This window comes from Artibeus jamaicensis, unplaced genomic scaffold, assembly GCF_021234435.1.
Source record: "Artibeus jamaicensis isolate MK-2021 breed Jamaican fruit bat unplaced genomic scaffold, CSHL_Jam_final contig_797, whole genome shotgun sequence".
Classification (NCBI taxonomy): Eukaryota; Metazoa; Chordata; class Mammalia; order Chiroptera; family Phyllostomidae; genus Artibeus; species Artibeus jamaicensis.
The window spans coordinates 8,770,350-8,795,744 of record NW_026521977.1 but is presented as its reverse complement, the minus strand read 5'-3'; the positions used below and the strand labels follow the sequence as shown (position 1 = coordinate 8,795,744).

General features: G+C 41.5%; 1 protein-coding gene and 1 pseudogene across 2 annotated transcripts in view; one reads left to right on the top strand and one right to left on the bottom strand.

The window, feature by feature from the left end:
* The window catches only part of TSG101 (tumor susceptibility 101), a 42,580-nt gene extending 23,294 nt beyond the window's left edge, over positions 1–19,286 (top strand). Inside the window, exons 7-10 of one of the 2 annotated variants that reach the window (XM_037150518.2) lie at positions 84–175; positions 16,054–16,256; positions 17,521–17,760; positions 18,948–19,286. In XM_037150518.2, the coding sequence (XP_037006413.2) occupies positions 84–175; positions 16,054–16,256; positions 17,521–17,760; positions 18,948–19,037 (625 nt within the window). In that variant the 3' untranslated portion in view covers positions 19,038–19,286. The remainder of the gene's footprint in view (positions 1–83; positions 176–16,053; positions 16,257–17,520; positions 17,761–18,947) is intronic. The other variant, XM_037150519.2, reaches the window with a different exon arrangement.
* A 12-nt stretch (positions 19,287–19,298) lies between these two features.
* Positions 19,299–22,647, bottom strand: LOC128628547 (L-lactate dehydrogenase A-like 6A; annotated as a pseudogene).
* Positions 22,648–25,395: the final 2,748 nt, after the last annotated feature.

Sequence of the window (25,395 nt, the reverse complement as noted above, 5' to 3'; positions counted from 1 at the left end):
TGAAGCTTAACTTCCTGAGTGGGGATCTGGAGACACTAGCGTCGATCATCTTAGTATTTGATGTTTTCGGTTCTTGTCTTTAGTGGTTACCCGGGCTGCCCTTACCCACCTGGTGGTCCGTACCCTGCCACAACAAGTTCCCAGTACCCTTCCCAGCCTCCTGCGACCACCGTTGGTAAGTAGCCTTCCAAACTGTATTTCTCCACATAAGGAAAGTCTGAGTCTCCTGTTGTGAAAAGTGCACTTCGTTGTTTTTTTTCTTGAATAAATTTGGTCAGTAACATTGTGTAAGGTACGGTGGACAGCTTGGATACATTTATATGTTGTAATATTACTGTTGTAGCAATATTATTGTCTATATTTACTACTCATTCCACGTTTGTTTCCTTAAACACCATTAGTCTTATCCTTCCCCCTCTCTCCACCCTCTTGCCTGCTTTTTACATTTATACTGGAATGTTAGACTACTCCTTAGAGGACAACCTCTTTGTGGTAATTTACTTCAAAAGCCTTCTGAGAGGTGTCTCGGCTTCTGTCCTTGGCTCTCTACACCTGTTTATAAAAGCAGCAAAAGCAATCTTGTGAAAATAAGCAAGTCACGTCACTTCTCTGCTCGGAACATTTCATAGTTTCCCCTTCCACTCAGCTTACTCCCAGGTTCTTAGGCCTGCAAGGCCCTGTGTGATCCTGCATTCCTCCCCTGTTGTTTATGCGACCTCATCTCCTACTACTGTTCTATCTCAGGGTTTGTCCCCTGCCCGTTTTCTCTGCATGGAGCAGTCAGTCCTGTGCTGGCTGATCAGCTACCTCCATCACCACCAGCCCCCCAGTACACATACCCCCCAACACAGGAATGGTGTTGATACATAGATATTGATGATACATATTTTGCTGAGTGCCTCAGTGAATGTAGGATCTCATGGTTTATTTTCCTGTTACATTTTCTCATATGTTATAACCACCCAGAAATCTGAAGTATAAATTCCTGCCCCAGAAAGCATTTCTTCCCGTTTTTGTCATTGACACACTGCAGTTGTGGAGATTCTAGTGCATAGTTTTGATTTTTTTTTAATTTTCTCATCTTTAATGTGGCTCTTTTTTTACACTGTAATTTAAATAATTCAGTTAGAAACCTAATGATGGGAGGTCTTAAAACCATAAGCAGAGCACAGTAAATCTTGTTCAGCTCTTAATTTTGGTTCAGGCGGCATCAGTAAAACACGAACGGTGCTGGTTTGTCACCCAGTTTCTCACTGAGACAACGGCACAACCCCTTCTGTTTGTGGAGGGTCTGTTTCTGCAGGTCCTTGATGTGTTTGCTCTTCAGAATAATAGGTCTGAAGCATTTTAGAGCTTATAGTAGATAGATAATTTCCATACATCCAAAGGTGGGAATGTGGGGGGATGTTGTATTTAAAGTCAGATCTCATGTGTCTGTTTTTAGGACAGGCTGTCAAAGTAACTAACATTTTATTGTATTTTTAAGAAAGACTAGAAATAAATGATTATTTTACCATAACCTAGGGTATCCTTTTTAAAAATATATTTTATTGATTATGTTATTAAAGTTGACCCATTTCCCCCCTTCATTCCCCTCTACCCTGCACACCTCTCCCTCCCACATTCCCCTCCTTTAGTGCATGTCCGTGTGTCTTAAGTTCTTTAGCTTTTACATTTCCCATACTATTCTTGCCCTCCTCGTCTATTTTCTGCCTGCTATCTATGCTACTTATTCTCTGTACCTTCCCCCCCACACTCCTCTGTTGCTAGCCCTGCATGTGAACTCCATTTCTGTGGTTCTGTTCCTGTTCTAGTTGTTTCCTTAGTTTGTTTTCATTTTAGGTGTGGTTGTTAGTAATTGTGAGTTTGCTGTCATTTTAGTATACATGTTTTTTATGTCCTTTTTCCTAGATAAGTCCCTTTAGCATTTCATAAAATACTTGGTGATGATGAGCTCCTTCAACTTGACCTTATCTGAGAAGCACTTTATCTGTCCTTCTAAATGAAAGCTTTGCTGGATAGAGCAATCTTGGATGTAGGTTGTTGTCTTTCATGATTTAGAATACTTCTTTCCATCCCCTTCTTGCTTGTAAGGTGTCTCTTGAGAAATCAGCTGACAGTCTGATGGGGACGCCTTTGTAGGTGACTGTCTCCTTATCTCTTGCTACTTCTAGGATTCTCTCCTTCATTTTAATCTTGGCTAATGTAGTTATGATGTGCCTTGGTGTGTTCCTTCTTGGGTCCAACTTCTTTGGGACTCTCTGAGCTTCCTGGATTTCCTGGAAGTCTATTTCCTTTGCCCGATTGGGGAAGTTCTCCTTTATTATTTGTTCAAATAAGTTTTCCACTTGTTGCTGTTCCTCTTCCCCTTCTGGTACCCCTTTTATTCAGATGTTGGAACATTTAAAGATGTCCTGGAGATTCCTAAGCCTCTCCTCATTTTATTGAATTATTCTTTCTTCATTTTGTTCTGGTTGAATGTTTTTTTCTTCCTTCTGGTCCACTCCATTGATTTGAATCCCAGTTTCCTTCCCATCACTATTGGTTTCCTGTGCATTTCCCTTCATTTCAATTAGGTTAGCCTTCATTTGTTCCTCTAATTTGTGACTAAAATTAACCAGTTCTGTGAGCATCCTGATCACCAGTGTTTTGAACTGTGCATCTGATAGGTTGGCTATTTCTTTGTCGCTTAGAAGTATTGGCTCTGGGGCTTTCAGCTGTTTTTCTGCTTGAGCCATAATGTTTTGATTTGTTTGCACCTGTTACATTACATATGCGTGGTGGAGCCTTAGATGTTCACCAAGGCGGGGCAACCCAGGTCACTGGGTTGTGATGCTGTATGTGGGGGTGGGGTCCGAGAGGGGAAAAAAAGGGGGGCGCTTTGCTCCACTCTCTGTTGCACCTCAGTCCCTTCCACTGCTTCCCCCAAGCGAACTGGGCCTTTCTGGTGCTGATTCCTGTGTGGGTGGGCTTATGTGCATTCTAGGACCCTGTGGGTTTCTCCAACAAACTTTCTTGTGAGGGTTTGAGGCTTTATTTCCCAGTGCTAGGACCCTGGGTTGCAGGGGTTTGTCTCACTCCCCAGTTATCTGGGCGTGAATGTGGGACCACTGCCTGGTCAGCCGGCCACCTTGCGCACAGTACCCTGCTTCTCAATCACTGCCTCGATGGGTCTGCCCATTACCACCCCACGTCCAGGGTCTGCCAGCCACTGCTGGGTGCCCAGGGTCTGCCCAGTGTCGCTTTGCAGGCCCGGGGTGCCTTGCACACCCCGTGTCACCGCTTCCTGTGCTGCACCCCCTCCCTGCTTGGCCGCCTGACTCCACCCCACCTACTTGTCTGGATGAATGTGTCTATTTTAACTCCTTGGTTGTCGGACTTCCATATAGTTCAATTTTCTTTCAGTTTTGGTTGTTACCTGGTTTCTGAATTGTTGTTGTCCTTATTTTGGTTGTTCGAGGAGGCACGGTGTGTCTGCCTATGCCTCCATCTTGGCCGGAAGTCCTAATGTATATTATTTTTCTAACCCTTGTCGCTACCTACTACTGGTTTCTTATCGTGTTTTCATGATACATTGCGCATAGCTTGTTGGACTTCAAAAGTGTAGTAAAGCAGGAACACTAAAGTACCATTTGAATGTCAGTTCACCTGCAGTGGACATTTTCTCAGTCTGCTAGTGGTTATTAGGATTCCTACTACTGTTCTCTGCCACTGTGGCCATGAGAAAGAATGGATGTAGTTATTTATCCTGGTACTTGGTGGAAAATGATAGTTTCCCTTTATAGGTTTTGATTTGATGATGAAAAACAAAACTGTTTAAAGGCACCATTAATTAACGTACGCCTTTTTATTATTGATGGGGGTGCCGGTGCCTGCGTTGCTTTTTGACCGTCTCCAACAATAATGAAGCGAAACCACTTACAACTGAAGTGGTAGAGACGGGATTCTCACAGCGGCGTCTTCTGAGAACGTAGTGCCGCCGAGGGTGGATGCCACTGCGGGGCTTACACGGGTCTTCCTGGCTCCGTTCAGTGTGGTTTTTGAACAATGTTTAAAAGACTACCAGAGAATTTGTTTTGTCTCATCTCATTTTATAGCTTCTTTACTATGTGGGCAGACAGCTTTCTACCCAACCTGACTTAGCACCACCTTCTTGAGACTGGAGCCCACTGCGGTCGTTGACTAAGTGGCGGGGGTAGTGCTGAATAATGAAAAACCTGTCGATGATGCTTTTCCGTCGGGTCTGGGCAGTTGTAGTGTGGTTTTAGTACGCTTGTGTTGTTTAAGTTCTCCCTTGAAGTCATTTTAAGACCAGGTGTATTTTGGGGTTATCATCGTTGCAAGGGACTACCAGAAACATTTTCTGTGGGAAGATCATTGGGAAAAGTTGGGGAACTTAGACAAGTTTCCTTGAATTTTGTCCATTGCGTGCATTATTTATCAACAAAGGCATCAGAAGGAATGTAAACCGTTCTTGATATCTGAGGATAAAACTTAAGTGTCAAAAAATTTTAAAACGTGCCCTGTCTGGGTAGCTCAGGGATGGGAGAGCATCGTCCCATTACACCAAGGCTGCAGGCCAGGGTACACGCAAGAATCAGCCAGTGAGTGCATGAGTAAGTGGAACAGCAAATGGATGTTTCTCCCCCTCTCTCTCTAAAATCAATAAATTAAAAATAAATTTTTTAAACTTAAAAACTTAAGTTTCTGTTTCTTCAGATCAAGTATATGACTCTTCAGAGTGAAACATTTCTGTTAGGACTAGGCATATAACTTTGACCAAGCTGACATTGTGAAAACTGGAAGAAAACTTGAATTCTGATTTTAAAGTTTAAAAGTGTTTGACCACTATCATGTTATAAATAATAAATTTGTAAGACATCATTAATACTTGCTTATGTGCTCTTAATAGCAGATGATAGAAGACAAGCAGTGGCAGGTATGGAAATGCGGTCATTCATGTTTTCAGGACTGAAAAATGGGCACTCGAGGAGCTTTGGTCCCCAGCAGGGCATTCCCCTGGAGAGGGCCAGACTCCACTGGGCAAGGCAGAGTGGCCTGATGGGGCATCAGTTAATTTCCACCTTCACACATGGCACCATCTGCCAGGTCCAGATGTGCCGGTGGTTTGCTGGGAGGCAGTAATCTGGGAGTGATGAAGTTGTTAAATATTATAATCCAAATTAAGAAAGAGTTAAGATTTATCTAGCAAATGTTCAAGAATGTTACTAGAGTGTGGTCCAATGTGGTACCCAAAAAAATGTGGTTCCATGTAATGGAACCTCCATGTATTACGAGTGTGTGTGTGAAGAAGGCCAGTAGATGATTGGGCCCGTCCTGCAGTCCATCGTAAGGAGGCTTTTTATCACCACACTTCCTTTGTGCTGGGGTCCCAGTCCCCTCAGTGGAGTTCTGTTATCAGAGGACGGTACGGTTGTCTTCCACCTTGATTCGCTTATTCATGCTTAGGAAAGTTCATTATATCTGGGGAGGGGAGTAACCAAACAGTGTACTTCTGGCCTAAGACTTGACCCCAAATAGAATCCATTGTTTGGACACTTTGGAACTGTCATTAAGATTTTTATACTTGAAAAAATCATAAAGCTAGTTCATATCTTTTTTTTTTAACTTTTTTTATTGATTATGCCATTACATTTGCTCTATTCCCCCCCTCCATTCCCCTCCACCCTGCATACCCCTCCCCCACCATTTCCCCCTTTAGTTCATGAACACGTGTCTCAAATTCTTTAGATTCTGTATTTCCCCTGCTATTCTTACCCTCCCCCCATCTATTTTCTATCTACTGTCTATGCTACTTATGCTAGTTCATATCTTGAGGAATAGTTCTTCGAATCACATAATCCGTGGAGGTTTATATATGCCTTTGGGATGTGTAATACTAATTTTTCCTGTGTTCAAGTATAAATCCATTTCCTAATGGACAGATTTGTTTTATATATGTGAAGTAGTGTTAATTTATTTTAAAAGATGCTGTCAGAAGATTATTCTGCCCATGCTGGTCCACATTTTTACATGCAAGTCTTTTTGGTATCTCCAACATAATTGCTTCATAAATCTTTAGTATTGGAAACTGTTTTCCTTGACACTCAGGCTCTGTACTTCCCTCATGGTTTCTTTCTGACACTGGAGAACTCTATCCTGTCATTTGTCCCATATCCCACATGGTCATTTGTATGCCTGTTCCTAACACATGCACCCACTTGCAAGGGCTCATTTCAGAACGTCTGTGGTAGAGCTGTTAGCCGATGATAATGGCCAGCGTGGGCATTGGTTCTCGTGGGGTTGGGTAGTCATGTTTGCTCTCCGATTGGCCCATCACCTTCCACACCGCCCTCCCCTGTGGTCTGAGGGCCTGTGTTGTATCCCACCGTCATGTGTCAGGTCCCCTGGTGTGCTAGCTCGGAGCTTTTTTTTAAAACCCATCCAATACCAGCATAAAGTCATTGAGGTAATAGCTTACTGCTCTTGCCACATGGCATTGCATTTCCATTGCTGCCATTGGACTTTGATTTATTTTCTATAGGGAGATATATTAGGGCCCAAATCAAATTTAACTTTCTGACTATATTTTTAAAGCACAGAACAAAAACACTGTCATTTAGTTTTAGCAATAGCCATATAGTGTGTACTAACAAAAAAAGCATGCCTTTAAAGTGGATTTTACATTTAAAGAACAGAAATAAACTTCCATTGTCTGGAAAAGTTAGTGTTACACTGAATTTATAGATTAATCCTTACTTTGGTAATGAGTGAGTAATGAACAAACCTATTCACATAGCAAAAAAATAAAATCTAACTGATGATATGTATTGGAATTTAACATGAAGGTCCTTTTTCCTATTACTGGAGAAGCAAAAGAGAAACCGCTGTGTCCATGACTGTGTTAATCTTAGTTGACCAGTTCCACGTACAAGGTTTGTAAAAAGTGACGGGTATAATGAGTACCAGGTGAGACATTAGGCAGTGCCTTCCCCACCACCACCACCCGACCCTGCCCAGCAGGAGTGGTTACCAGTCCGGCAGTCCCTTAATCCCAGTCTCAGCACAGTGTGGAAGTTCTCTTTTGTCGGTCAGTCTGTTTCAGGAGGCTGTGTATGATAGGTATTAGAGTTGATTTGGAATTCTGAATCCTAGACCTTGGGCCTTTAGCATGCATACAGTGTGTTTTCGGTTTGTTATAGTTTAATAATGATAATGTTGAAGAATGAGTGCTTATCTCCACTTTCATTTTTTCATTCACTGATTTGGGGGTGAGGATTTGTCATCTTTTTAGGACAGTCATTGGTTGGGAGCTATCAGGCAAGGTACTTGGGGAAATATATAAATACTCAATTGAAGATACTGCACCTCTAACCTGACACCTGGCATATACATGTGATGGTTTTGGACAAAGAATTCTACTTTAGCAAGGTCCACAGTAACACACCTGCACTATCTTCATGTGGAATGATGTTTGGGTTTAATGTAATTCATGCAGTTTTGTCTAAAATTACTAAAAGGTGCAGCTTTAATTATTGGGTTGTCATATGGTACGATGCACCCCAGAGGAGACAACCTGGTCCTCATTCGTGACTAGGAAAGTGAGAATGGCAACCCCTAGAGATAAAGACAGTGCCTTATGCAGAATTCCTCTGGGAAAAATCACCCTGAGTACTATAGATCTCAACCTCAGGCTTCAGTAAGTCCATTGTAACATTTTGTTTCTCAGTCGTAAACAAGGATCAGAAACAGTAGGTTTGGAAGCGTATTATCAACGGACATTTTAAAAAACTGCATTACTTTTATTAAAATCTTGTTTTAAGATGTTGAAGTGGTAAACCCTGAGTGATTTCTATATTTTCCATTCATTCTATATTTAATAACTAGAGAGCAAAAAAACACTGAAGATAAATAAGCAAGCTTCCTACTGAGTGACATACATTCCTTTTAGGACAGAAGCTAGTAAACATGACAGGGTTTGCCTGACTGCCCCTGCCTGCACTGGCGACTTTGGCTACAAAAGTGTCCTTCTAGGATATGGCGCCGTGGGCACCCGGCTCGTGTGGGTGGACTGGCGCACACTTGCTTGTGTGTGGGTCTGGGCATCTCCTCTGCCGTCTGTCCCACCTCCTTTGGGGACACCTGTCTCACCTTCAGGGTACGGAGCACTTCCCTCCAGCCCCCGCAGTCAGCAGGTCTTAAGTGCAGGTACACTGGGGGCTTGGTGTGCTATCTGTTAACACCTTACCTGCCACAGTAGTCCAAAACAAGAGTGATAAAATGTTGAAAGCTTAAAACAAAAAAGCCTTCATGTGATTTAACAATGGATTTTTTAGTTGTTTTTAATCAGCAAATGAAAGGAAGGAGAAGCGAATTCCTTTGGCTTCCTGTTGTTATGCCAGTAGGGTACCTCTAACATTGTAGATTCTTAAATTATTCTCTTTCACAAGGTAATTTTAAGGAATGACTTTGATTCTCACCCATTTTTAAGGGCTGGAATTTCACTGTCTTTCATTCAGGTTCATTGGTCTCTGTTCCAGTAGCACCTCTCGTCGTTCATGATTACGATAGTTGAGTGATTTGTAGCATCAGTTCTTTTTTGAAGTACTTACTACTTTTGTATCCTGTGTTAGTAAGGTCCCTCCACTTTTGACAACTTGATTTTTTTTTTATGTAAACTAATTAAAATCTTTCTTTGTGGTGTGTGTTTATTTTCAAGCAGCGTAAGCCTGCCAATGACTTTCTTTAAACTTTCTTATTGTGGTCACAGAAACTTTCTAGGGCTTACCTAAAGAATTTTTAAATTCTGATAGTGTTTAAAAAGATAAATCGAGGGAGCCCCTGCTTTCTTTGACAGAAAGTTCCATAGCCTGCACCGAGCCTGGCACAGTATTAGAAGCTCACATGTTCATAGACTGTGTAAAAGCCTCTGGTCAGCAGCTTAATGAGTTTGCTTGGTTTGCTCTTAGTAGCATGAATCAGAATGCCTTTGCCTGTACAGTCGTGTGAAATGTCCCTCCTACTTCATAGATTGACCCGTATTGTTTTGTTTTCATTATAAAAGGAAATAAGGGCTGGTCCAGTGACTCACATGGGTTTGATACAGTTTCTGAGTAGATGGTCAGTAAGCTACTGCTTGTGATTGCTTAGCCCCCATAGTTTGCTCTCTAGCATGAATGTCAGACCAAAACTTAATGTACATCCGAGCAAGTAAGATAAGTAAAAATGCTGGGCAAGAGATTCACTTTTGCTGGTTAGAGGTGAAGAAGAAAAGTTACTCTTTGGTTCACTTGTATTTGAGTTATAGGAGGTAGTGATCAGTAGTATGTGCTGTTAAAAGATAAATAAAACTAATTCTCTTAAGTGTTGAAAGATTGTTTTAGATCAGGCATGGTATAATGCACTTTGAAGATACTGGCCTAAATTATCTATTAAATTATCACATCCATTGGTAGAGTATTGATTTGCCTAGAAGAAAAACTATCCTATTTCCTAAGGATTAAGTTCAGTGATCAGATCCTCACATATAAGTGAAATTTTGCTGAGAGGCCTGTTCCCCAAAATCTGTGCTGCCTTTTCCATGGCCGCCAGTCCTGTGAAATCCGACTCCGTGTGGGCAGGGGTCAGTGTGGGGGGACTTTGAAGATATGCTAGTTTGCCATGGAGTCTTGATCCAGGGTTCACTCCAGCAGGTATGAATCATATTAAAATGTATTCTGAGATGTTTAAGGAAAAAAGTTGTTTTGTTAGAGAGTGATCCAGAAGAAGATGAGAATCTTCTACCCCATTTTTTGTTGTTTATATAAACAATCTCTTAAAAGAGTCAGGTTCATTGAATTTTGAGTTTTAATGTGGGTTTTCTTTTTTTGGTATTCACATTTCAGATTTTCCTTATAATTCTTTTTAGAAGTGGTGCATTTAAAGTATCCAGATACTCTGTGTAATAAGGCCTGTGTGTGACAGAGGAAGGGACGAGGTCTTTTGGGCATTTCTAGCCTCCTCAGATGAACTGTGGCCTTTATAGAAAGCCAGGCCACTGCTGCCTCAGCTTGGGTCTTATTCTGAGTGTTACTGGCTTTAGCTGGAGACTTATTTGAAAGGACTTAGTTGGTGTTGTATGGTAGTTTCTGCCTTAGCATATTTATAAGAGAACTGTGTTTTTAAAAATGGGGATCTGAAACTTAAGCCTAAGTATAACTTAATCCATTTTTATGTAATAATTTGAGCAAAGTTTGTTGATGCGTTTGTGTGTGAAAAATCCAGGCTAGCTATAAAGCGACCCTTAAGCCTTTATTAGTTCCGGTAACTTGCACACAGATGAATGGAACGCCTCAGCTGCTGCGCGTGACTGACCACAGGCTGCGTGCCTCACCATATTCACGTCATTGGGGTCCCCAGCCTCTGGGAGGGGTGTCCTGTCTCAACAGGAGCCATAGAAGTCATTTAGGATATATTAAGTTGTTTTAGAAACAGGCTTTAAAATTCTTTAATGCATTCTTACAAAATAGGGACTTGATAACATCTTCACTAGCCATTATTTTGTAAGTCACCCTTTGGGCACAAAACTCTAAACTCTTGTAGAAATTAACCTTTTTGCTTCTTAAAAGAGCAGGATTTTTTTTCCCCTCCTAAAAGCCAATTTTCACCAACTAGAGGGGCGCCGTCAACAGGCACTAGAATGTGTGTGGATTAGAGTGATGGTGGCTACACCAAGGCAGGAACTCAGAGGAGGCAAAGATCTCCTGAGGTCTGGGGTTAGGAAAAGAGGTGAACGTGTGGGCCTTTCCTTAGCCACGAGCAGAGCTTAACCAGAGAACAAGAGCAAAAGCAAAGTAGAAAAGGCAGTGCCTGGGCTTGGACTCATTCAAAGTAGGAAGAGAGACAGATGAAAGCTTAAAAGCCTCTCTGGTCCTTGGAGGGGACCTGGAAGAGGCAGGTTGTCTTGCTGAGAAAGGTTCGTACTTTTGAAGGGTGAGGAATCGGGCACGTAATTAAAGGGGTCTGGATTCTTGTTCCAAGGGAGAAAAAAGAGAGTGGAAGGCTCCCATCTGATGGTTTCTGTCTTCTTTGAAGATGTTCGGAGGATTTTTTTTGCCTTTATAGGAAGATGGTAATAGAGGGCTTAGGGTGTTTAGAAAGATTCAAGAGCATCGAGGGTTTTGGTTCGGTTATGGCAGGTGAGGCCTTCAGAGTTCTGACGATCTGACAGAATGCAAGAGAGGCCACTGTGGCAGTCAGTCTGCACACAGGACTCTAAGAGATGGGCGGCGTTGGGGTTTGGGAACGTGCTGGCTGGGAGCAGGAGTGGTAGGAGGAGGTTAAAGGTGCGAGAACACGTGAGTGGAGATACGGATTGGTGAATTCAGGAAGGTTGCTAGTCATCTTAGGGTCTAAAGGTGGGGGACATGAATAAAGAGGTGGTCAGAGAAGAAAATACAGAGAACTTGAGTGGAATTAGTCTAGCAGTGGTGCAGTAGCTGATAAATTCATGAGAACACTGGAAAAGTTGGGTGTTAAGAAGCCAGGGATGTGAAAAACAAGACCTTGCTTTCACTGGCAAAATGAGATTGGCCTCTAGCCTTCCAACTCTGACCCCCAGAGCACATGATGTCTGTACTTTTGTTTCTCAGGAGTATGAAATAAGCTGAAATACTTCAGTAAGATCAGAAGTGAATTCTGGAAGGACACACTGTATGGATTTGTATGTTAATAATCAACCAAAGTATGAATCGCCTCTGTCTGAACCCTTTAGTGGGTTCGATACTGTTTGGGCTCTCCTCAGCAAGATCTTTCTAGCAGAAAGAGGGAGGCCCTTGTAGGCAGAACTGGTGAACACTGGGAATCTGCTCTTGGGCTCTTCCTGTGCATAAGCAGTATCCTTCAGACATACTGACGAAAGACACTCCTCGGGAAAGAAAACCTGGCCACGTGAGACACTGTCTGTACTAATTTTCCAAATCAGAAAAATACAAACACAAACAGTTCTTCTGTGATTAAAAGGAAGGGGACCCCCCCCTCCCCAAATAAGCAAAACTTCAGACTCCTTTTTCAAACCTGTGACACCTGAGAACACCAAATGTCACTTGCAGAGGCCCAGGAAAGCACTCAGACAGAGTAAGCCGGGTGTGGGCCAACTTATGGAACGAGTGGCCAGAGTTGCGGTCAGACAGGGCGACGCTGATGAGCATGTGTGGAGCTGGCTGTGGTGTGGTTCGGGCTGCACAGTTCCCTCTTCCAGCCTGCACCTCGGGGCCAGGAAGGGGCTTGTAACGGATGAGGACGTGAGTGGCAAGAGTTTGGGCACATTTTTACAAGCAGACTAAAAGGCCTTTTTCCCTGATGATTGGAACTCAACATCGAAGTGATACATTTTTAGCTCAAAGTAGAATACCCTCTGTTAGTCCAAAGTAATTATTCATTGTGGACAATAAAGGTTACATATACTTACAATAATTCCCCATATAGTATTCTATCATCAAACATAACTGAAAATCAAAATACCATTTATACATTTGCTCATTGGGGCCCCTAAGTGAAGAACATTGGTAGTCATGAAGAGAATCCATACTTAGGTTAAAGGAAGGACCTTTAGAAGAAAGTATCTGGGGGATACATTTATTTGATCTGAAATGTGCAAGGACATTAACACACTAGTTAGGAAAAGTCATTTAGAAAAGAATCTGAGAATAAACAAGTTTATCAGTTGGTGAGGTTTTGGGATGTCATTCTCTTTTGTTCACCTGGTAAAGAGTAAAGGAGAAAAACCTGGCAGAAGCGAAGGCTTCTGAACCTGTAGGTTGGTTTAGGGGAAACTCCTCTGTTCTCAGCCCTCTCACAGCCTACAGTGCTTTCCTGTCTCCTTCAGCTTTGCGGTAAAGCCTGAGAATGGACTTGGCCAAAATCAAATGTTTTTCCTTGGTATAAATTTGTCATTTCATTTATTGGAAATTTAGGATTTGTACTCTGTAGGGACATAGCCTCTGCTTCATTGGTAAAATAGCTAATTGTTGAGGCAGTAAGTAGATATAGTTGGTAAAAATAGGAATTAGTAATCTCTTAAAGGGAAAGTACTTCTGAATCAACTCAGATTTTATTTTGCATGAAATTGTGACATTTAACACATAATTTTTCTTCCCACTTTGAGAATGTCAGCTCATACTTTGTCCTGTTTTTTTATATTGTTTCTGCTATTACAGTTGTCCCAATTTTTCCCACTTTGCCCCCCTCCACTTGGTCCCCACCCCCACTCCCTCAGGCAATCCCCACACCGTTGTCCGTGTCCATGTGTCATGTATATATGTTCTTTGCCTACTATATTCCCTGTGCTGTACTTTGATCCCCAACCGATTTGTGTTTTGTAATCCCTTCACCTTTTGCACTCGTCATCCTGACCCCCTGCCATTTGGCAACCATCAAAATATTCTCTATAAGTCTGTTTCTGTTCTGCATGTTAATTTTGTTTTTTAGATTCCATTATTGATAGATATGTGTTTATTACCATTTTATTGTTCATATTTTTTAAAAAGATTTTACCTTTAGAGAAAGGGGAAAGGAAGGAGAAAGAGAGAGAGAGAAACGCCAGTGTGTGGTTGCCTCTCATGTGCCCGCCCACCCAGGCATGTGCCCTGACTGGGAATCGAACTAGTGACCCTTTGGTTCGCAGGCCAGCACTCAATCTACTGAGCCACACCAGACAGGGCTATTGTTCATATTTTTTAATCTTTTTAGAAAGATCATTTAACATTTCATATAATGTTTTGGTGATGATGAACTCGTTTAGCTTTTTCTTGTCTCGGAAGTTCTTTATCTGTCCATTGATTCTAGAGGATAGTTCTGTTGGATAGAGTAATCTTGGTTGTAGGTCTTTACCTTTCATCACTTTGAATATATCTTGGCCAGTCCCTTGTAGTCTGCAAAATTTCTTTTGAGAAATCAACTGACAGTCTTATGAGAACGCACCTGTTGGTAACTAACTGCTCTTCTCTTGGCTGCTTTTAAGAGTCTCTCTTGTCTTTAACCTTTGGCATTTTAATTATTAAGGCTCTTGGTATAGGCCTCTTAAGAGTTCATCTTGTTTGGTGCTTCCTGGACTTGGATGTCTGCTTCCTTCACCAAGTGAGGGAGGTTTTCTGTCAGTGTTTTTTCAAATAGATTTCCAGTTTCTTGTTCTCTCTTCTCTCTCCAGCACCCCCATGACATGACTGTTGGCGCACTTGAAGTTGTCCCAGATGCTTCTTACACTGTCCTCGTTTTTAATTCTTTTTTCTTCTTGTTCTGAGTGGGTGTTTTTCACTTCTTCATATTCTAAATCACTGATTTGATTCTCAGTTCTATCCCCTCTGCTCTTGATTCCCTGTAAATTGTTCTTCATTTCAGTTAGTATATCCTTCATTTCTGACTAGTTCTCTTTTGTGGTTTCCGTGCCCTTTTTTATGTGTTGAAGTTCTAAGTTCACTGAGCATCCATATAACCTGTGTTTTGAACTCTGCGTGCAGCAGACCACTTGTCTCCATTTTGATTAGTTCTCCCTCTGGATTTCTGCTCTATTCCTTAATTTGGGCCATGCTTCTTTGTCTCCTCACTTTGGCAGCCTCCCTGTTTGTTTCCATGTATCGGGTAGAGCTGCTACAACTACCTGGCTTGGTAGAGTAGCCTAATGTAGTAAGTGTCTCATAGGGTCCAATGGCACAGCCTCTTGTATCAGCTAAGCTGGGCACTCAAGGTACGTCTACCATGTGGGGCTATGTATTATCCTCCTCCTGCAGCTAAAACTTTATTGCTGTTGGCAGGTCAGTGGGAGGGATTTATTCAGGCCAGTCAGCCCTAAGGACTGGCAGTGACCACTGACCACCAACCCATGACCACCATGGAGGAGCATCCACTGTGCAGGGCCCACTCCACAGATCAGGACTTCCTTCAGCAGGGCTCTGGGACCTGCTGAGTCTGCCCTTAAGTGTGTCACTTATGGAGGTGGTTTGGTGGTGATGCTCCAAAGTGGTGTATAGCTGTCCACTGGATGTGCAGGCTCTGGGGCCTCCTGGGAGGTGCAGGCCAAGGTCAGCACCCCTTTTGTTCTGTCCAGGACCACCCAAATAAGCAACAAAGCAATTTGTGGTGAGCTTGGAGGCCCAGCTGTGAACCAAGGCCAGCTGTTTGCTACCAGTGCTAGGTCTGGGGCCACTTAGCAATAAGCATGGGGCATGCTGAGGCCAAGTGCTGTTTGTTTGAGAGAATTGTGAAAATCTGAGGCATGAGCCAAGTTACAAGCCATTCATATGGAAAAGCCCCTGGAAATAGTTTGGGTGGGCCCTGAAAGCTGGTTGGGGTGGAGCCTTGAGGGGAATCACCAGGAAGGGGCAGTGTTAACAAGGTTGATGGGTCTCATATGAGCCACCCACCTGCAGGCTCTGTGGCTTTGGTTGGGGGTGGGGAGGAGCATTCAGAAAAGGAACAATGGCCCCTGCCTGCACTTTTGTCCGGGAGAAAGCTGTCCCCCCAGCTCTCGCCCTAATACTGGACAGTTCCTCCCTACATGTCTCCATGCCTTTCAATCTGCTGCCCACACACACTGGAGCTCAGAGGGGGTGAGTTCAAGTAAGTCCATGCCTAAGCCCTTTTAGAGGAACTGCCTGAGACTCTAGCAGTGTCTGTCTGCCACAGCCTCAATCCCTGCTGTTTTTTTCTCCAAGAAGTTCTGGGGACTTCCTGGCCACTGGAACCCTGGTGTGGGGCTGGGACCCCTTGCTCCTGAGATACTGCTCCCAATTTTAATCCACCACCTGTGGGCATGGGACCAGCTTGTTCCTACCAGTCTGAATGTAATTTCTTTAATTCTGTAGTTGTAGGGCTTCCGTTCAGCTCGATTTCTGACACTCTGAATGATGGTGGTTCTGTAGCTCAGTTGTCATTTTGATGTTACTGTGCAAGGAGGCGAGCTGTGTTTACCTGTACCACCATCTCAGATGAAAGCCTCTCCTTTATCCTGTTTTTGAAGGTTACTATGAAAGAAATAGAAGCTTGGGAAATCAGTGTTTTTGCCTTCTTCTCCTGCAGGTCCCAGTAGGGATGGCACAATCAGTGAGGACACCATCCGGGCTTCTCTCATCTCAGCGGTCAGTGACAAACTGAGGTGGCGGATGAAGGAGGAGATGGACCGTGCGCAGGCAGAGCTCAATGCCTTGAAACGAACAGAAGAGGACCTGAAAAAGGGTCACCAGAAACTGGAAGAGATGGTTACGCGTTTAGATCAAGAAGTAGTAAGTAACTTATTGAGTACTTGCCGTTTTCACATGGAATTGTAGGCAGGACAGAGTGTTTTGTTACCTTGTCAGTGGACAGTGTGGGGTCCAGTCAGAGTTCAGTAAATTGTACATGTCCTTTTAAGCATTTGATATTGCTTCTCTACAGCTTTATTTAAAGTGGAGCCTGTGTTTGATCTTGGGAGGGCAGTTGGTACTTAGAACATTTTTGTCTACACCTTTACCTGGGGAATGAGGTTTTCACCCAAAGGAGGACAGTTCTTTGAGTACTTGATTTGCCATTACCAGGAAATAAGAATTTCAGAGCGCCCAGCCCTGGTAAAGATGTGCAGACTTCAGGGTCAGTCTTTTTTTGTTTCCAAATGTTGTGTGAGCTGTATTTAAAGTATCTTCATTGAGCCCATCTAGTTTAATGATCCAAAGTATGAGGGTGACTTACGAGCTACACATAGATGTAGTGTTTGCAGCCTTTAGCTCTTACACTTTCTCACACTTTTTATCAGGCTACAGTGCTCTGAATAGTCAGATAAGTCAGCCCTGTGACTTCCACCGGGAAGTAGAAGCACTAGCACTTCTAATTTGAGTGCCAGCTTCATTCTCTGCTCTCATTCCGTGAGGGAGAATTTATTACAGGAAATGTGCATTTTTGGTGAAAGGGTTGAGTGTGTAAGGGCTTTGGGGAGAGGGACTTGTTATATGCCCATCTGTTTTACAAAATGATTCCAGCGTGAAGTGAGCTTCCCAGTAGCCAGCTGTTTTCAGATGTTCAGGAAAGCAACCCCAGTACAACTTGGGGCCTGCAGCTGCCACCTGTGATATCTTGCAACTAGTATTCAGGTGTTCAGGGATCTGTGTGTTGAATCCTCTATAGACTGGGGAAGAGTTATTCTTCTGTGGCAGAGGCCCACTTGTTTGAAAGAAAGGTCACTTCTGTGATTTTCATGTAAGGAACCTCCAGCGGGACAGGTTTAGTTTACAATTTCATTGTCAGTGGTCAGTGATGAGCTCATCACTGCTCCTGAAAGGGTTCAGCTCGAGTACCTCCAACGTCATCCTGGGCTCACTCAGCTATTGTAGATCATACCTTTCCCACTACCTCTGGCCAGTATGCTGTCTGAAGTATTAATCTCATCTGTGAGTTGTTAAACATTGCCTTTTTATTAGAAAATCATTTCTGTGAGGTTGAGTTGGAGATGCCTGACAAGCAGATAACTGTGTGTAATTAGTATGAAGTTATCATGTGTGGACTGTTCTGTTTCAGGCTGAGGTCGATAAAAACATAGAACTTTTGAGAAAGAAGGACGAAGAACTCAGCTCTGCTCTGGAGAAAATGGAAAATCAGTCTGAAAACAACGATATTGATGAAGTTATCATTCCCACAGCCCCACTATATAAACAGATCCTAAATCTGTACGCAGAGGAAAATGCTATTGAAGACACTATCTTTTACCTGGGAGAAGCCTTGAGGCGGGGAGTCATAGACCTGGATGTCTTCCTAAAGGTATGTCTTCCTCACCTGCTGTCCGGGGTTTTGGAACTTTTAGAGGCACTGAGTTTGAAAACCACAAACCAAGCGGGTTTCTCTGTAGGGTGGGGGTTAAAGTTCCTCATCTTCCCAAGAGAGAGCGAGAGATAGAAGGCAGTAAGCAGTGTCTACTCACCTGCAGAGGGGTGAGAACCATCCGAGCAGGGGAAGAAGATGGGCTTAGCGCTGCATCTCTTCTGTCTCACTGCCTGGTGTGTCTGGGTGGGTCTGGAGGTGCCGTCAGATTCCCGTTGGTTCTTTCAGGTCGTATCTTCTGAATTGAGATCACCGGCTATCCTCCTGCCCATTGTTTTTCTGATAATTTTTCTTAGAGCTACATAATTTTAGACCTGTTTTTCCAGATCAAACAGCCCTGCCGAGTTTTGGGCTGCCCTGGTACTAAAGCCCTTCTGAATGAAGGTTGTTTCAGGCTTAAACACTGTTGTCCAGACATGAGGCAAAGAGCCTACGAGCCAGATGTACCTACTGCTCCCCGTGGGGTCATAAGCAGCACGGTTGTAGGAACAGCAGTAGCCACCCTTTGGGTACTCAGTCCAGCTGTTGTTGGTGGTGCTGTTGGTCACTTGCTCATCTTGCCTTTCCCACTGGGAGTGAGGGGCCAGACTAGTCTTTGACCTTCTGCAGCACATGAATGGCCGGGTTCCCTTTCTAGACACTCCCCTGCTTAGGTGGCAGAGCCTGGGGGCAGGTGCACGTGGAGAGGAGGCAAGCGAGGTGTGCTGTTTGCCAAGCACTGGACAAAAACTGGCCTTGTGTTGCCCACTCCTGCCCTTCCTGGTCAAGTGAGGACGAACAGTCACAGTTACCACGGTTTTCTGTGACTTTTGTTAGGGTCACAGTACAAGTTGCCCTATCATCTTGATAATCTCCAGATGTAGCTCAAATTCTCAAATTCCTGAGCCAGATCCTGCAGTATGGTGCTTTTCTTATGGGGAGAGAGAGAGGTAAATATAAGGTCTCAGAAGACTACTTTCATTAATACAGCCTACCACCAGTATAAATCTAGTGGAGTTTAAAAGGCCACGTGTAATGAAGTATTGGTGTCAAAGGAAGGTTGGTATAATGAATTCTTAGAATTCTTAGGTCTATACTTTGTGCCTCACCAAAGCCATTCTAAACTGTTAAACTTTCCCCCCTCCCAGCATGTACGTCTTCTGTCCCGTAAACAGTTCCAGCTGAGGGCACTAATGCAAAAAGCGAGAAAGACTGCCGGTCTCAGTGACCTCTACTGACCTCTCCGACACCAGCTGGACATTGCGCTCTTCTTAAGCATTCTTTTCTTCTATTTCTTTCTCTAATCAGTAGGTGCCCAGAATAAGTTATTGCAGTTTATCATTCAAGTGTAAAATATTTTGAATCGATAATATATTTTCTGTTTTCTTTTGGTAAAGACTGGCTTTTATTAATGCACTTTCTATCCTCTGTAAACTTTTTGTGCTGAATGTTGGGACTGACTATGCTAAATAAAATTTGTTGCATAACTGCTCTCTTCGTTATTGAACATCTTTAGGGAAAATCCATGAAACCTTAATAAGATGCCTGGCTCTTAATTTAGCTAACAAAGCGTAATATCCCATGTAAGTTGAAATTTAGCTTTATTTATTCTATAGCATATAAAGTGGGTTGTGTTTAGTGTGGGATATATACATGGACATCTCAATTTTGGAATAACTGAAATTCAGGGATTTGAGTGGCTTTTTCTGTGAAAGGCCTTGGTGACATCGCCTGCAGTCTCTACCTAGATTTGTTTCCTGTCTAGGCCTGGTGGCAGCATGACTCTTTTCATCGAGGAGAAAGTGGCAGGAGGCCACACTATATACCTAAGAACTTACTTGAACTAGGCAAGACAGTCTGACCACAATTAAGGAGGAAGATACAATGTACCTTTTATTGTCATTTGAAGTCAGTGTTCCTGGCAAGTGGTTCTGTGCCAAATGTCCTGCAGAACTCCTCTAATAGAATTCTCTCCATCACAATGAGAGAACTAGAAAGGTCATGAAATTATAAAAGAAGCATAGGTTCTAATTCGAGATTCTCTTTAAGATACTTAGGGAGCCAGGCAACCTACTCTGTAGTTCTCCAGAGAAAAGAATAACCAACTCAGTCATCACTGAAATCACTGTAGAGCTTTTCTTAAAAAATAAAAATCTACTTGTAAATATTACCAAAATAAAAACTAGCAAGTTCAAGGTTTAATTAGTGTCATTTAGCATTATTTTTGACACATAGCAAGTACAGGTTTCTATCTCCTCAGCAGCAATGAACAACATGTTTTAGGAAGAGAGGTGCTTTCATAAGATCAACCTCAAAAATTAATTGTGCCTCGTAAATGTTCTTTTACCTCTATGTTATATTATTGTTAAATAACTTTTCACACAGAAACATGCTACCTTACTTGTGGTAGAAACTGTATACACGCTCCGAAGCTTCTTCAAAATACTTTGTTGTATCAGCTACAGACAGGGCAACACCCCAAGAAGTCTGTCCTTTCGTTTTAAGCATCCCGTAGCCACTGTGGAGTTAGAAGAAATCATGAACATAAGTTTAGAAGAAACACTTGTCACTGAACATCCGTTGTGTGGGAACCTATTTGACAGTGTCACAAAACTGAAATGTTTCCATCAATAATTTCTCTTAGAAATTTCTTACAGGGTTTGGTTGGTTACTTAAGATAAACAGTTAGGAGGGTAAGTACAGAGATCTAGAAATTAATCTGAAATCAACTTTACCACTACCAGTAAAGCCTGGGCAGTGACAGTTTAACAGAATGTATCATCAGTCCACAGCGAGTGCCGATTATGTGTGCAGCAGTGAGAGAGATGGACCCCTACCTTGCTGCTTAAGAATGTGAATACAATCACACGGAAATGAAATGCTCATGAAAGAAAAATATGAGAAATGTAAAAACACATATTTAAGGGACTTAATCTCATCCCTCTGGCAGAATTCAGGACTCACTAATTTCCAAGACACTGAAAATGCAAAAAAAAAACCTCACGTCTCACCTGGCAACTACTTCTCCGTGAACAGCCTCCGGCTGCTCAGGGTCTTTGGCAGTTCCTGTGTCTGCGCTCAGGTCCTTCAGAGGGACCGGATCCCAGCAGTGCTCACTCCACTCCACACAGGAACTGAGAAAAAGGGACCAAGATACCTATTCACTGCCTGGTATTATATAACAGGATTTGTTTTAAACCTTAGGAAAACTGTTACAATTGCCCTGAGTGGTTTTCAACTTGGATTGTTCAACAGAACTGTCAAAAAATGCAGATGTCCAAGTCCCACCTCATCTCTGCTACATCAAAGCCTCCAGGGATGGGGCCCACAATTCTATCTTGGCAGAGATTTCTGCAAACAAGAGAGCGACAGTTTTGAACTTTCAACTATTGATGTTTTAACTTTTATCACTTCAAATCCTTTTCCATATCCAGGGCTTATATCAGGTGGATTTCCAGGGTTCCTAGCCAGAAGAAATTCTCCTCTGAGCTTTAATTTTTTTTCAATTCATATGAGGAATTCATATCCCTTTTCTGAACTAAACTGGCCCAACTTTATATGTAAACTACATCATGTTACTTAGTGCTGTAATTATCATTGTAACCATACACATACAAGATTATAGTAACACTGTTTTTTCACATTTGTATTTCTGGTAGGTTATTATAAAAGTAATAACTGCAAAACAAAAAACACTAATAATATGGCCTAAAGGGCAGTAAAAGTCCTTTCTCTCTGCCCAGGAGCTGTTTTACTTTATGATTAAATAGCTACATGATTAATATAGTCTAGACATATTTCAGAGTATGAATGGCTCACTGGTGCTTGTAAGGCTTACCACTTGAGTCTCCGTGCTCTCCAAGGATCAACCCATGGATCCAACTTTCCGAGTGGATCCCAAGCCTCTGCCCAATCAGGAGACGGAAATGGGCGGTGTACCGGGTACAGCCACTCCCTGTCACATGGTTTTGGGGAAATGCACTCAACTCCCAGGCGACGTAAGTTAAGATTCCCACTGAGAAGAAAGCAATTCAAATCATAAAACATTCTCATTCAAAGTAAGCTTTTTTTAGATTTATCTAAATTAAAACTGGTAAATCTGATTGGGTTTTGGGGGGAGGAAGGGCATAGTTCTTTACCCAACTCCAGCCATATGCCACAATTCCAACAGTACATACCCACAGAAATCATTTAAAACTTTTGTATTGCTACTTTGCATGGCCTGTTTTGCAGAAACACGGGTTTTTTTTAACTCCATCAAATATTTGAGAAACAGTAAATGAATACCCCTTTATCAAGTCTTTTAAGTAATTTTTCTCAGAGTAACCCATTTAGAGCACAAAGCTTGGTAAAGGGGGAACAGAGAAACAAGATAGAATAACTGTTGGGCAAAACAAAATCAAGCCTTAGTCTCGGCAGGCAAGGGAAGAAATGTTGGCACAGTCTGATGTTTTAGGTGTGTGAACTATTTTAAATAGCATTAGCGTTTTATTAAGAATTTTTTCTTACTTGATTTAAAAAGTAGTAACTATTAGCCAAAAGAAGGGCAGTGTACCTACAGTAATAGCAAATGAAATGAGTTTTCAACAACAAAAAGCATTAATGGGGATAAAATAATAAGATATGAAATAATCCTATAATATATAATAATTATAAACTTAGAGTCTCAAAATATATGAAGAAAAATGGGAAATTATAAGGTGTATTTGATTCATAATATAGTGGACAATTACAACATAGCTTTATCAAAAATGTATATAGATGAGGAAAAATAAAAAATTATTAAAATTTAGAAAGTTAGTGTGAATAAATAAATATACGAAGATCATCATGCCCAGTATAGTCCATTTTACCCCCAAAACAAGGAACATGTACATTTCCCATTGATTACGTCAGAAAGTAAAAGCTTCACAGATTTGAAAAAGCTGAAGTTAAGCCACATTTCTTTGATTCAATTGAGCTAAGAACAACCACAATAAGTTTTTTAATGTTTCAAAGCATATACATATATATGTATACACACATACATACATACATATATTGTTAAATGATTCACTGAATTAAAGAGAAAATGAAACTAGGAACTATAAAATATTTAGAACTAAATGACAAAGTACCACAAAGCCAAAACATGTGGTACTTACTGGTAAATGTATGTTTTTAATGCGTTTTTAAAACCAAATTTAAAGTCAATGACAGACTTATTGATCATAATGTAAAAAGGAGTAAAGATAAAAGTGTAGAAAGTAAGATAAGAAACCAGTATCAAAATAGAAAGGTAATTCTTAGGGAAAGAGAGACTGATAAATTAGGAAACTAGCAAAACTAGGGGGTTAAAGGGCTGCGTCCCAAGCAAATACTAGAAAACAGAAGAGGTAACTACAGACACGGTAAAGGTTTAGAACGTCATAAAATACGAAACATGCCAGTACATTTAAAAACTTGTATGAAATGGACAACTCTAGAAAACTTCCTAAACTGTCAGGAATGGAAAGTTTGAGTAAACATACATACATGACCTATCAAAAATTACTATTTCAAACTTTTACAGATGAGTTTTATCAAGTGGGGTTTTTGAAAAATCATGATACAGAACTGCAAAGATGGTTCAGTACCTCATGAGACTTAAAGAAAAAGATATGATTGTTTGAATTTTATAAAAACCTATTAAATTCCAAACCCATTTAAAGTTTTAAGAAATAAACTCAACAATCTGGAAAAGAAGGAAACTTCCTTAACCTCTAAACAGAATCTATCAAAATCCAAAACAGGCCCTGGCTGGTGTAGCTCAGTGGATTGAGCGCGGGCCTGCAAACCATACAATCAAGGTTTGATTCCCAGTCAGTGCACATGCCTGGGTTGCAGACCAGTTCCCTGCAGGCCAGTTCCCAGCAGGGGACCCACGAAAGGCAACCATACATTGATGTTTCTCTCCCTCTCTCCTTCTCTTCCCCTCTAAAGATAAATAAATAAAATATTTTAAAAAACACATTTAAAAAAAATTAGTAATGGCATTTAGAAAATAGAAATCACAGAGCCTGGTAGGTTATAAATGATCGATGGTGATAATGATATTAATGATAAAAGCAATAATATCTATTTTAAAAATCCAAAACAAACACATACAATGAAGAAAAATTAGGATTCTCATTCCAGTCAGGAAGACAAGGATACCTAGCGTTTTCATTTAACTTCACACTGGAGAGATCCTAGTTCCGCAGCAGGACAGGAGAAAGATAAAGGTCTTAAGAGTAGGCAGAATTCCTTATTTGGAGATGATAGGTTTGTCTAGTAGGAAATGTATTACAACCTACAGACTTTAAAGAACAAAGAGGAAAAAGAACAGAGACTTGGAGAACACCCTTAAACACACCAACATATTCATTATAGTAACGAGAAGGAAAAAAGAGAAAGGAGCAGAACAATTACTTGAAGAAATAATGGCTGAAACTTCCCAAATATGAAACACAGCAACCTACAGAGCCAAGAAGTTAAAGGAACTCCAAATAAGATAAAATCAAAGAGATTCCCCCTTAGACACATCAAAAGCCAAAGAGAAAATACTGGGAACAGCAAGAGAAAACAGACATTGCATTCAAGGGAGCCAAAGTAAGCACATAGCTGACTTCTAATCTGAAACAGCAGAGGTCAGAAGACAGTGGATAACACTGACAGTGTGGGAAGGGAAACCACCAGCAACCATATGGCAGCGAACCTGTATCGGGAACATGAAGGCAGTATAAGACATTCCCAAATAAACAAAGACAGAAATCTACCACTATATTCAGACCTGCCTTACAATACATCCTCTGAACAGTTCTGGATGAAAGGAAGTGGCATCATGTAGCAATTCAAACTGACACCAAGATACAAAAAGCACTGGTGATATCTGGTAATAGTGATTAAGTAGCAACTATGAAAAAGTATGATTTATATGTGCATACAATTTGACTATATATTTTATATATAAATATAAATTGTAAGTACTATAAATGTAATCACATATAAGTGTATACACACACATGCACACTTTTATTTAAAGCACAGCTGCATGAAACAGCATCTATAAAATGGAATTGCTGAGGCTACAGGATGCAGAGATGCAAGGTGTTTGGTACTAACAACCTGGAGGAGAAGAAGGGCAGGAAGCCAGCGTAGAGTAGAGAAGTGACACCAGACTAACTCCAATCTAGACAAAAAAATGAAGAATACCAGAATTTAAAAACAAGGTTAACAGAAAAACCCAAAGCTTTATAAATGTATTTTTCTCCTTTCTCCTCTGAACTTCTACAAAAGACAACCTGATAATGTAACCCTAAGAACAACCATTTAAACACTCAAAAAACATACTTAAAATTAATAAAGGAATTAAAATGGTATTCGATACTTTAGAAAATACTCTTTAATGCAAAAAAAGTAAAAGAGGGACCAAGGAACAAAAGAAGTCATAAGACCTATAGAAACAGCCAAATGGTATGCACATATCCAAGCCTCTCAATAAAAACAACACGGAATAAATGATCCATTCAAAAGATTCTCAAACTGCATAAAGAGGAATCTAACTATATTGCCCTGTAGAAAGGGCACGTTTTAGAT